General features: G+C 31.0%; 2 protein-coding genes across 4 annotated transcripts in view; both read right to left on the bottom strand.

Annotated features, from left to right (window-relative positions):
- Positions 1 to 7190, bottom strand: part of Rhogef2 (Rho guanine nucleotide exchange factor 2) — an 87723-nt gene extending 80533 nt beyond the window's left edge. The window contains exon 1 of one of the 3 annotated variants that reach the window (XM_076445481.1): positions 6806 to 7190. The gene's annotated coding sequence lies outside the window, so the exon portion shown is untranslated. The remainder of the gene's footprint in view (positions 1 to 6805) is intronic. The other 2 variants (XM_076445478.1, XM_076445488.1) reach the window with 2 other exon arrangements.
- LOC143216276 (tectonic-3) lies at positions 6823 to 12400 on the bottom strand. Its single transcript, XM_076439182.1, has 8 exons — positions 11828 to 12400; positions 11483 to 11743; positions 11218 to 11392; positions 10824 to 11163; positions 10498 to 10731; positions 10255 to 10417; positions 9976 to 10172; positions 6823 to 9868 (listed from the first exon to the last, which is right to left on the bottom strand). The coding sequence occupies exons 1-8, from the start codon at positions 11913 to 11915 to the stop codon at positions 8792 to 8794; spliced, it is 2535 nt and encodes an 844-aa protein (XP_076295297.1). The 5' UTR covers positions 11916 to 12400; the 3' UTR covers positions 6823 to 8791.
- Between the last annotated feature and the right edge of the window lie 900 nt (positions 12401 to 13300).

Here is a 13300-nt window from a genome sequence, read left to right as displayed (position 1 = left end):
ATGTGTAATTTGGGATAAATGAAATAAAAATGAATATAGAGCAGAAATATAGGAGTACATTGCCTACAGTAGTTAAAGTGTATTCAAACGTGTGTACGTGTGTGGTATGGAAATGTCAAAGTCCACTTCTGGGCTGCGAAGCCGAAATAAATAATTATTATATTCTATTCTATATAACCGCAGGTTAAATAGTATTGCAATTGAATGCAAGGGCTTATTATTGAAATTTTATAAAACCATCTATGAATGACATTAAACAAAAAATAACTTCGAATTCCCTATATTACGTTTTTCGTATACTTTTGTATATTTACAAGATAGCAAAGCAACCCTAATTCTCTCATTTTTAAGAGACGATGCGTAATAACAATATTACAATTATAACAAATATATTAGGCATAAAGTTTCCCAGATTTTCTTCATGCAGTATTTCTTATTTCTGTATACGTATATGTACATAGAATACATTACACGTCATAGGTACGCTACAAGATTTATTTATGCACGAATAAAAATAAAAATTAACATTTACACAATTTCATCGTGTAACACTTTGCAGACGTACCTCGTACATATATTGTTAAAGTCTCACAGTACTCGAAAAATGGCTTGACTCTCCTTTCTGTGCAATTGTATAATATAAGTAACATGATTATAATATAATTTATTATTTCGTTTAATCGCTGCTTTTCGAGAACAATCTAAAAACTCAAATATGCATAGAAATATATAGTCTAAAGTAATCTAATCTAAGATAAGAAAGTCTTTCGTAGAATTTCAGTTTCAATTTCTAAATCGTTAGACAACAATTGATTCAATATAACATAATTGTTACAATTTGAAGAGTAACCGCGTCCTAATAAGCACAGGATGTTTGATCGTGTACTATGTACCAAGCTAATAAATAATTATGTCCTACTGCCGCCGCTGGGGTTGTCTCTGTTATTTGCTATTTACTTTCATAAGCCCCTAGAGCATAATTATTATTTACTCCATTAACGTCTAATTATTTCATCGCAAAGAACGATATGTGTATCACACCTAATTTAGTATACTAAAAGCAGTGTTTATACTCATAGTTATTCATTTTAAGATAAGATAGATAGTTAACGAACTGTAACAAATTACTCTACTTCTCAACTATATGAAAGAATGATTAACTTCTGTCTTGTTTTAAGCACATTTAGTTACTAATAATACGAATATACGCATATAAGTCATATTTACAAGATTTATATTTACAATAGACATATCACATCGTTGAAGTGAGCTAATTAAAAAGTAAAGAAACTCTATCCTGATTATTTCATTATTCAGCACATAATATTACTAAAACCATAGGATAAATGTACCTATTACTGCGGGAGTGTACGTGTTATTGTGATATACATATCTTCCCAATAAGATTAACACTAAACCTACCGCGAGGGGTCAAATAACCCATTTTAGGCTTTTTATTTGACAATTATTGAAACTGTAAAGGTGTTTTCATGGGAATTTATTGAATATATTTTTTGACTCCAGTACATATTATAGTAAAAATCGCACACAATATAATTTTTATAATACTATACACATCAGTCACTTTTGATGGTCGGCAGGTTTAGTGTTAAAATACGTAAAAATTCAATGAGAATGTATTCTCATTGGCGAGGCAAACAAAAAAGTGTCAATCATTCTCATATTTTTCTAATCTCAGGATTAGATGATTGCACGTTCTTTACATTACTTGAATATGCACAGGAGAAAGTTTTATCATTACATATTTAGATATACCTACTTCGGTACAATCAAATCTCTTGCCTTTTAATTTAAAAAAAAAATGGTAATTTTTGCGAAACGCAGCACGTGATCGGGATTTGCCGGAAGCGTGGGGGACTAGCGTCGTAGAAGGGAAAGGTAGAGTGGGGACGCAAGTCTCAATCTGGCTAGTCTGTCAAGAACACCTATGGATTTACAAGTGAAGTTTTTTCGAATAAATTAAAGTCGTAAATTAAAGTCGACTGGCAAAAACATTAAAGGGAAATATTGTGCAGAATGATGGTCTCTTAACAACATATCTAAAGCTCATTGAAATCGGAGAAGAGGTAGCACTTCGACAAGTTTGCCCAGTTTTTTTTTATTGAAAACTTCGATAAACTTCACAAATACAACCAAAACGTTAACTGAGAGATAGTCTAAAATTTAATGTAATTATTATTATTTCACAGTAAAGATAAGCGTCGAGAAACAGCGCGCGACTTATGAAATGGCCTAATAACATTAGTTATTATTATTAATGCGATAACGAGTATATTAGTGCATGATTACTAATTGTATATAGCAGTCGTATCATACATCATCTTTATAGTATGATACATTATCTTTTTCGTATCAAATGTATTAATAGTTTTAAAACTAACAATATTACCAACACCATCAATGATGTTTAAATAAGAGAGAAAGAGAGTGATAGCAATCCAGCTTGTACACTATTAATAATTTGAGCAACAATAAGATATAAAATAAAATGAATAAATAAATTATTCGACGAAGTCACATCCCGATAACTAACATCACGATCGACCATCTGTGCGACGCGATTAGTAAGAGTTAACAGTTCGCAATCTCCGTATCATAATTCGTCGAAAACAAGTTCAGACATCAAAGCGTTTATCGTGCCCGCAACGTCACAAACAAAAGAACACAAATCACTACTTTTTTTATCATTTTATTAACTTCCCGATTTTATAGGGAAGTTATTGTAATGACCCCGAAAATCGAAAATCGATTTTTTAGCAGATCTTCACGTTTCATGGTCATTGCAGTCATTTTAGACTACTTTCAGCAAAATGTTCGTATGTGTGTGTGTGTGTGTGCGTATGTATGTCCGTTTGTATGGTATCAAATTTTTCATTAACGTTTTCTGAAAAAGTAACAATGCGATCAGAATGATGAATGATGCAATCGATGTGCCCCGCTGTAACTTAGAGCTGATTAGATTTTGGTTCACTTTGGTCCAGTAGTTTTTTAGTTTTTTTTAGTTTCTTTCGAAAGAAGTTCATTCAACAATGCAATTTATACGAGAAAACGGAAATTTTCCACCGAAGAAACAAACGTAATTACATAAAAAAATTTTTCTTTAATTTTTTTAAAATTTAAAAGAAAATTTTTTTTGTACCTTATGCTAATATTACCGCTTACAATAATCGAAACTTATCCCAATGCAAGAGTGAGTTAATCATCTCTACTCCCAAGAATACATTTTCAAAGAATATCGATGAAAGTACAAAAAAAAATTTATATTACAATCTTTAAAAAAACTTAAATAAATTAATATAAAATATATGATAATTATTAATAACATTGATGTTGAAGACGGATTGGTTAATGGAGCGCGCATGCAGAATATTAAAATTTATTACTTTTCAAGAAAATACTAAAATTCCGTCTATATTGTGGTTAGATTTTCAATTGGCCAAAGTAGGAGTGAAAGTAAGAACTCGTTATCGTGATTATATGAAAAATGCAAATATTGATCAAAATTTAACACCAATAATAAAAATATCGAATCAAGTAAATATGTCGAGTGAGGAAAAATATCAAATCACACGTAGTCAATTTCCAGTGGTTCCTGCTGAAGCGATTACGATTCATAAAAGTCAGGGACAAACATACAAGAAAGTATGTTTGGATTTTAAAAAATCAGAAAGGCGAACTTTACAAATGTTGTATGTAGCACTGAGCAGAGTTTCAAAATTGAGCGCGGTTTATATATTTTGGGACAATTTAAATTAACAGTATCGAAGAAAACCAAGATCAATACTGCAAACCCGGATAATGATGAGTTGTATCGTTTGCGAAAAACTAATTAAGACAATTTATTTTGCAACATTAGTATGCTATAACAAGGAACCAAGCGAGCAACGAGCCTACGATGTTGGTTTAATGCGACGCCATATAGCAAACATTTTGATAAGTAGAAAACTATTGAATTTCCCTGAAAACGTATAATCTTATTAAAACGTACTAAATAATGATAATAATATACTGCAACTAACGAATCGGGAAGTTCTTTGTGTGGCTCTTGGAGAGTCACACACCAAATAAAAAACATTAATAGCTGCAGGCCCTACTAGCCATGCGTACCACTAACCCTCTCGCAAGAGCAGTCCTACCCACGAGCAAAAACAACCCTACTAGTTTTTATTTATGTGATCATATTAATGCGGTAGTGTACTTATTGGTTCTTCTATTCTTGAGATAGAACACGACTGGTCTGTAAGAAGCACATTATATGGCTGTATATGCATTATAATAGTGTTGCTGCGTATACATAGAATTAACCCCTACCCACAGAAAGGATTTTATCATTTTTCCATTTTTCTTACCCCGAGTGGATACAGAAGAAATTGCACATAATTAATTAAAAAAAACTTCAGTCCTCTCATTATAAATGTATAGAAGAAAATAAAGATTGCAATTGATAATAACCCTGGTAAACTAGATTCCTAAATTTTAAAAGGAAACGATCACGTACACGATCATTTATTGTCAGTGCTTTTTCTGAAATAATATATTTCTTAATCTACAAACGGTTCTCCAATACCAATCTCAAAGACATAACCAGTAAACAATTATTTTTTCAAATATTGTAAAAGAGCGAAATAATAGAAAATACAATTCTAATATTTTGTAACTTAAAGTAATAGTTACTAGTTACTCTATTAAATTCCAATCTTATTTACACGTCATTCAATCCAAATTCAAATGTTCTGATTTATGTATTTAGATAATAACATTGTTAGAATAGTGTAGGCATAGTTCAATTCCTAAAACTTCTACAAAGTTTATATTTTGCATTATAGTTCGCAAGAAAGTCATTTTGACAGAACATGAAGAGACGAAACGTTATTTACAATTAAGTGATAATTAATTCTTGCGCTGCAAGGTATTAATACACTTGATGTAAATGATTTGTGTGCGCAGTTTTATAAACTATAATCGATTGTGCTAATTTAAACACTTACTAATTGTAAGTCTTTGTTAAATCTCGAAATTTATTCATTTTTGGCGCCCGTAAAATTGCCAATTCCATATCTAATTTTATGATAGAAGACATTCTATCTCTGTAATTCATATTAATTTTTTGGTAACTTTATTACTTATTACTAAATGTATAGTCACGTAGTTTCAAGAAATATTTTTACAGAAAGGAGGATGAAATTTTCAAATTCATACTGCTCAGGTCAGGTTATGATATGTAGTACATACATAAATTGTAGTTGCTACCGTATGAAAATAAAGACGAAAATGATTGTTTGAAAAAACCAATCTAATTCAATGATTAATTCAGAAACGAACAGTAGAATTGATAAAAATGAATGTTTGAAAGTAATCTGATATGGACGTAAGTATTGCCAATAGCGCGTTATTTGTTAATGTTACGATTTAAAATATATAAAAAAGAAAACAATAACTTAACGTAAATATGTTATTTATTTTCATCGAAATTGCAATACCATACTTGCAATTTGTGAATGTACTTCGCATTAGATGGGAATCAAATGTTCTCATGACAATTTTTTAACGAATTCTGCAGAGTAACGTTATACAGAATAATTTTTCTGCTCGTTGCTATATAAAAAAAAATCACTCTAATAAGTATACGCAGTAGGTTCCTACTGTGGCTTGTGTTGATAAACAATATAAACATACAATGTATCTTGCCATTAGGAAACAATTTATATTTATTAATGTATTGAATATGAACCATTACATTTTCAGCAAAATATTTAAAATAAAAATAACAAAATATTTTGAGATGAAATCCAAACATTTTTAATATTTCTCAAATAAAATACTATTTTTTGAAATATTATTTTAAAAACCGATTGCAGCAAATAAGGTATTATTTACTATTTACTATTAAAAATACTACTTTAATCAGCTTTGCATTTAGGTTACTCTAGTACTAGAAACAATATGTTTTACATTACACATTCTAAATAGTGGAAAGATAAACGAAAGGCTTGTCATAATTGGTCTTGTTTAACGAAATAACATATTAGTTGAAGAAGAAAATTATACACACGCCTATCGTAATGAACGGTGTTAAAATTATGACTATGACATATTTGAAATTATAATTGTAATCTGTTCTAATGTGATAAAGGATATGAGATTTTCTGTATTTTCATATTTCTGTAATAATATCGCAAGTTTATTCATACGGTAATCTAGCATAAGAAAAATAATTGAGGAATAAACAACGTTTGTAGGACGAGTTGAATTAAGATGGAGTAACTTTCATCTAATAACGTATTATGATTAAATTTCATTACCAATGTTGCCATTATATTTGACTTTTACTCGTTTCTATCGTGAATTGGGGGGATTTTTGTTGTTAAACAGCATAAATAAACCGACTTGTGCTCGATGGTAAATTACTTGACGGTGAATTACTGATATTAGAAATCGAGACACAGTTTCGATGGGTCGTTCTGTCTCGCCGACGACAAACCGATTCCCATTTTGCACGTTACAAAACATGCAAATGGAAACTGTCCGCTGATTCGAGGAAAACGTAAAACAGTATATGACAGAGCGAGGCAAATTCGAAGAATATGTCAAAGAGGAACTGAGGAACCGTACATGACATCGTGTTAACCGATATATAGCAGGTTAATAGGTCAGTTGGCTCTTGTGGATTGTAAGTATATGAACAGATGAAAAAAAGACAATTAAAAAAAGAGAAAATACACGGATATAAGGTTTCAAGAATGACTCGCGAATAGGCGTACCACCGACCAACATGAATACGTACCTTTCATTTAATCTATATCGTAGTGAAACGATTCTTGTGTGACACACTAGCGACGGAGTAGAAGCGCAACAAAGCAAGATATCACTTCACCTTGGCACTATATTCCACGAGAATTATATCACAATTGTCATAACAAAAGAACACATATGAAAACATGGCTGGTGACGGGTAATTATTCTGCCTCTAGCACTTTCACGGCACATTTTGCTGTCCCCTGATCATACATGATAAGAGAACTATTTGGTAAAAAAAGGAAGACCTATTCTGTGTGTTCGTTATGCAAACGAGCGTGCACAATACGTTCGTACGAAGGCACTAACTTTTTTTATAAAAATGCACATTCGATCAAACGAAAATACACTACTAACAAGTGTCAGCCATCTTGTATTGGAGCGAAGCACAACCCAACGTCCCATAGTGCATCACGACACGACGGCTACAAGAGTTTGTCCCAAGTTTACACTAGCGAGATTTTAAAGAAGAGCATAGCTGCACACGATTGGTCTACAATTTCAAAAGATTTTTCTCATTGGCCAACAATCTATTAGTGAATTTTCATTCGTATCATCGTGATTCGTTTGAAATGCATTCAAATGCATTCAACACATCCAATTGATTCAAATTTTCAAGTACGATTGTAGAAATTCGAAAAATCGAAGTCAATTCGTAATTAAAATATTTTCTTAGGTGTTTCGAAGTAATTCAAATTCATGTCCTTACTTATTGTTAGTTATATATAGGATCTCCGTAAGCAAATAATTATATTCGCGCAACATAATAGCTAATTAAATTAAATTTCGAAAGTATAACCATTGAAATGAATTGTATATACATGAAACATAATATTGAACTTTTTAAATATTCTCTTTATAAAAAACAATACATTAGATACTAAACAATTCTTGTCTAATTTTTAATCCTTTCGATACGGCATTGTGAGATTAATAATCGGTGTCAACTAGTCGGACCATTTTTGTCACTTACAATTAGTAGAAATATAGTCCTAGATTTTATTAATATATTTACCGAGTCATAATAATCTCGTTAACCCTTTGCGAATTATTTTTAAATTTTGTTGCCAACAATTCCCTACTATTTTATGCGTTTTATTTGAAATTTATTTCTAAAGGACAGTTTCTGATTTTAAACAATTTTGTCTACTAATTATATTAAATATATCTCTCAAACCTTGTTGTAATTTATATTTGTTTTTAAATAAAAAATAAGACAAATAAATGAAGGCAGAAGCAAACAGATATAAAAACCCGTTTTAATTACGCATTTTTGCAAGGTCTCTTTTCACTCGTGTAAACATAATGAAGATTTTGGCGTACCTGCATGCATGCGTCACACTTAACTAATTCAGAAATAAAAAATTCTTCTTTACTATCGCTTTTTCTAATAATTTCTACAAATTTCCACAATTATGATCCGAATGAAATTAAAAAGATGTAAGCATTAGCGTTAGATTACTGACGATATACGACATCGGCGTAAATCGGTTGCCACACCACTTATACATATGCTTCGATGAACACCGTTTCAGTATCATCAAAGTTGGATTACACCGACAACAACTGCTTCAATGCTACCGAAATTTCCACTATAAGTATATATACGATAGGATATATCCGCCGGCAGTACTAAAGGCGTTAATAATAATTGTAAAAATATTGTATTGTACTGTATAAAATATTAAAAAGAATAACTAAAGCACTGTAAAATTATAATTTAGATGTATAGAGAAAAAGTGTCAGGTGTCAGATATATTTGAAACTCTTCAGTATAATATTTTTATTTTAAATGCACATTGTATTGATGAAACATTTTTTTAAAAATAGTAATTGTACTTTGTTAAACTTTTTATTTTACTATACTATATATATGAACATAAAATTAACTTTGGTACATTGCAGTTTGGTTTATGTTGCATATATTGTATATTTGAATAATTAAATATTATATTGATGCAAAGATTACATGGAATTAATAAATAGAATTGTGCAAAATTATAATGAACGCCGCGCTAAATATTAAAAGTATACGTGATTCGATGCATTGCGAGTTACTTAAAAATGGATAAAAGAAATCATATGGCAAGGTAAGATCTAAATTAGGACCTCCTACAAAATAATATCGCGATGGTTTCGAGACATCGTGGAATGTAACATAACTAACGATATCTACTTTTAATACGTGTGTACAATTCTCTGCCCAACAAGTTGACCATGATACATCAGATTCATTAGAAAAATAAACTCCTATCCCTTGTATATTATAATTAGTCAATGTCTCGGAATTTGCTACAGTAGAGTACAAAATATGTAAGTGAATCGAAGTTATCAATCCAGAACAATATAACCGATCATTGACTATTTGTGCCCACACAATGTTTTCAGGTATCCTATCAAGTAAAATTTGCGCCCAATCATTCGTATTACTGTTCGTAATATTGCCTGTTTTTGAGACGTAAATGCTATATTGGTCTGTTTCGGTAATATTAAACATAGAATCCTTCAGCAGGAAGTGCATAGTCCGATTTTGTAATTCTATACAAGATGATGTATTGAAATTATCAGTACTTAAAGACACAGAACACCGTAATTTAATATCTTCTCCAAAGTTAACAATATATCTATTTAATTCGTTACATTGACCGTTTCTCATAGCTATAGGCAATGTTAAAAAATTATCGGTTTTATTAAAAATGACAGTTTTAGTGTTGCTAGTCTTGTTTAAAGTACCGATGGTTAATGGTTTTCCAAACATATAGCCCGGATTACCGCTAAGAGTGAAACTCTTTTCTTTATCCAAATCAGCCCACTCATAAACTACCTCAAACTGTTGGTAAAAACTTTGAGAAACGTTAGCTATGGTAAAATATACACTAATGTTGTGGACTCCCATTGAACCGTTATGAAGAATCAAGTATTTTACTCCAGTAACAATATTGTAACATGATCCATTCATACAGGACCCTGATGTAAGGGTTTTGTTACATTCTCTCCAAGGATGTTTGCAATAATAATTATTTAATGTTAGACATACATTCCTCGGACAAATCTGCAAATAAAACATCGTAGTAATTCTTTTTAAAAGTAAAATAAATAAATTATTTTTTATTAATATATATTTAATTCGCGCGGAAAATGTTATAATTGTAGAAGTACCTGTTCTGACATCTCGATATAAGTTTCGTTGAATAAATCTGGTGAAACAATAACAGTAAAATTGTTAAATGCCATTGGAAAAAGGAACTTGTTTGCATTACTTAATTCAGTTTGCAAACACTGATTCTTCCATTGACGAAGGTACATCAAAGTTTTCTTAAATGTACATGTATCGATAAATCCAGATTGTAAAATTTCTGAAATGCAACATAAATAAAACATTTTTTATACAAACTCTTAATAATAATTGTACTAAATTATGTGTATGTATGTACATACCAAAAGGTTGAATAGAAGATGCATTATGTATTATCCACAAAATGTCACCATCTTGATAAGGATTATGAGCATTATATTCAGGTACACGTACTTGGTCTTCCCATTTCCATTTCAGTCTATTTGGTTTCATTGCAGCTCGTAAATCTTTCTCAGTTTTTATATCCTATATGTAGAATTAAACATTTCAGAAAAAAAGTCATAAATAACAAAAAATATTCTGCTTAATTCGTATTGAAAACTTACCAAGTCATTAGTAACACTGTATGTAGGTGGAAGATTGTCGTATAAAATGCAGAAAAGATTGCTCGCTAGTTTTTCTATCACAAATGGTGTGTTATTCCGTTGTATAAAATTTCTACCGTAACAGTAACGTTTATCATACAACTCTGCTTGATTGTATTTACAATGCGAAAATACTGTTAAATGAAAATCACTGCAATCTTTGTCGCAACAGCAATTGATGTCACAAGATGATACCTTTTATGCAAAGAAAATGATTGAAATTGATGAGAACACTAAACGCTCTTTTGTACAATGAACATAAGTTATAAGGAAGCGTATCAACTTACTACTAAATCGCATTCACACATATCAGATTGTATTTTATGTATAGAATGATTTCTTATCTCATTATTGGTTTTTATTTTACGAGGTGTTTGTGCAGTTGGTGTTATACGAATTCTCACAATCTCTGTTAAGTCTACAGGATTATTGGTAGAGTCGGTAGTTGAAGTATAAGTACTTTTGACTGTAGTAGATAATGAATCTGTTTCATCTTTTTCAACTAGATCATTACATTCTGTTTCATTTGCACAGCTAAATATTTCTTCAATCTTTTTTGCATGTATTACGTCATTACAAATAAGGTAAACAAACATTAGTACAAATGGCTTTTCAACCATATTGATACTTTTGTATTAATAAATTTTGTTAATAACAAGCAATGTCCATATACATGATTACATATGACATCCGTACTTTTCAAAATTTCGTGCGAGTATCTGCAATTCTATCTTAACAGTCCCCATACTTTCTGTAAGTAACTCAAATCTATCCAAAGAGTTAACTAAAACATTTGGTGACTTTAATTGTAACGTTATTCCTAAGAATTTGTCTCTAAGTTGGTCTTTCCAGTTACCTGTATATAAATATTTATATTAGAAGTACAATACATGTGAAATAATAAAGCAATGTATAATAAGCTTCTTTGAAAATATACTTAACTTACCGATTGGTTTCCATGTATGGCATTCTATGGAATGTAAGCCAGGGGATAGAGGAACATTACAAACACCATAAGATGTAAATAATATTCTTTCGTGCGTATCCCTACAAAATATTTGAAGTAAAAGTTTCGGTGAATTATGAAGGGATTGCGTTGTATAATGTATATCTACAGGATGATCCCAAAATGGTTCGTTTGTATATAAATCACAACTTTCTTGTGTTTGTCCTTCTTCACAACCATTTAAAGTTTTCCAACCATTGCCTACAAAAAGAAATTTTTATATCATATAAACAGACATAAAGTAAATAAATTATTATTTATGCAATAATAACAAAATTACATTACCGGCATGAAAACTCCACTTGCATAACAGCCGCGATTGTTTAAAATTCACTGCAGACGATATTTTACCAATTATATGCAATTCGGCCATTCCATAGAATCATATTATTTTATTTCGGTTATCGTAAAAATATAAATTATATATATTGTCTCAATTATTGGCATTGCATTTTTTAACACAATTGATGATAACGTTCACGAATGTAAATTAGTATCCAATAGTATCATCGTCATAATGAATGGATATTGTTTTCGTTCAAGTTTTCACTATATTTATAAATTATAGCTTCGAAGCAACAGTCAAGAAAAAACACATTCACAATAATCTTTGCCATAAAATAAAGATGCATTATACATTATGCACAGGTAAGTATAAATATGTATATATAATATTCATTCACATATATATATATATGTATAAATATATTGTAGATGCCACTGCATGCGAGAAATTGGAAAATTGGGAAATGAACCGGGGCAATTTTCTTAAAATAAAATGTGACTTCAAAAATTATTGTTATCGTGTCATATATGTAATTGAATATTCTTAAAGAGAGAGAGATTTAAGATAAATTTTATATTTATATTTGTTTACGTTTTGAAGAATGCGAACAACAAAACGTAAATGTTACACCAGATATATAAATACAGGGTGTCCCAAAAATGTTGTGTTTCCTTGAAAGGAGTGATTCCTGATATTATCATTTGAAGTAAGGAAAAACGCGGACCAATTAGAGCACGGCCACACCGGACGAATTCTAGTTCGGCGATTCTAGCCACGTTCTAATTGGTTCGCGCAGAGAGGATTTAGAACATTTTCGCAAAGGAAAATGGCATCAGCAATCATCCTTTTCAAGGAAGTAGAACATTTTTGGGACACCCTGTATAGATAGCTATATTCATGGGATAAAATTTTGAAATTACATATTTTCATCGTGGACCAACTTACGGACGCATGCGCACTATATAGAAATTGATTACTTCTCATTGCTTCTCATGTGTTTAGTATTCAGTAGCAGAGAGTCTCTCTGTCTCTGTCAGTAGTTCGCATTCGAAGCCCGTGTATTTACGCTCTCATATGCTCTCATGTGATCGTGATTGATCGTGATCACATGCAGTGCTGCCTGGTGCTGCCAGATGGTTGTAAGATTGCAACCAGGTACTCTCCTCCTTTTCCCCTTCCACTATCCTATTCCATCGCTTTGGGATTGAGTGGGGCAAATGGGAGACACGTTGCGCGTGCGCGATGGGGACGCAACGATGACAGATGAGATGACATGACATTTCGCAGGTTTTAGGTTATTGCCGCGTATCGTATCGTACTCGTGTACATATACGTACTTAATGAAATAAATTATATGGTTCGTTCTAAATAGACATTGTAAACATTCTTTATTATAAATAAAATGAATTGTAACATGTGGGAGTTTCAGTCGTGAAGCGAAGTATGAATGCTTACTTTTATATGTACAATTG

Source organism: Lasioglossum baleicum, chromosome 2, assembly GCF_051020765.1.
Source record: "Lasioglossum baleicum chromosome 2, iyLasBale1, whole genome shotgun sequence".
NCBI lineage: Eukaryota > Metazoa > Arthropoda > Insecta > Hymenoptera > Halictidae > Lasioglossum > Lasioglossum baleicum.
The sequence above is the reverse complement of the archived record's forward strand: the minus strand, read 5'-3'. Positions and strand labels throughout refer to the sequence as shown.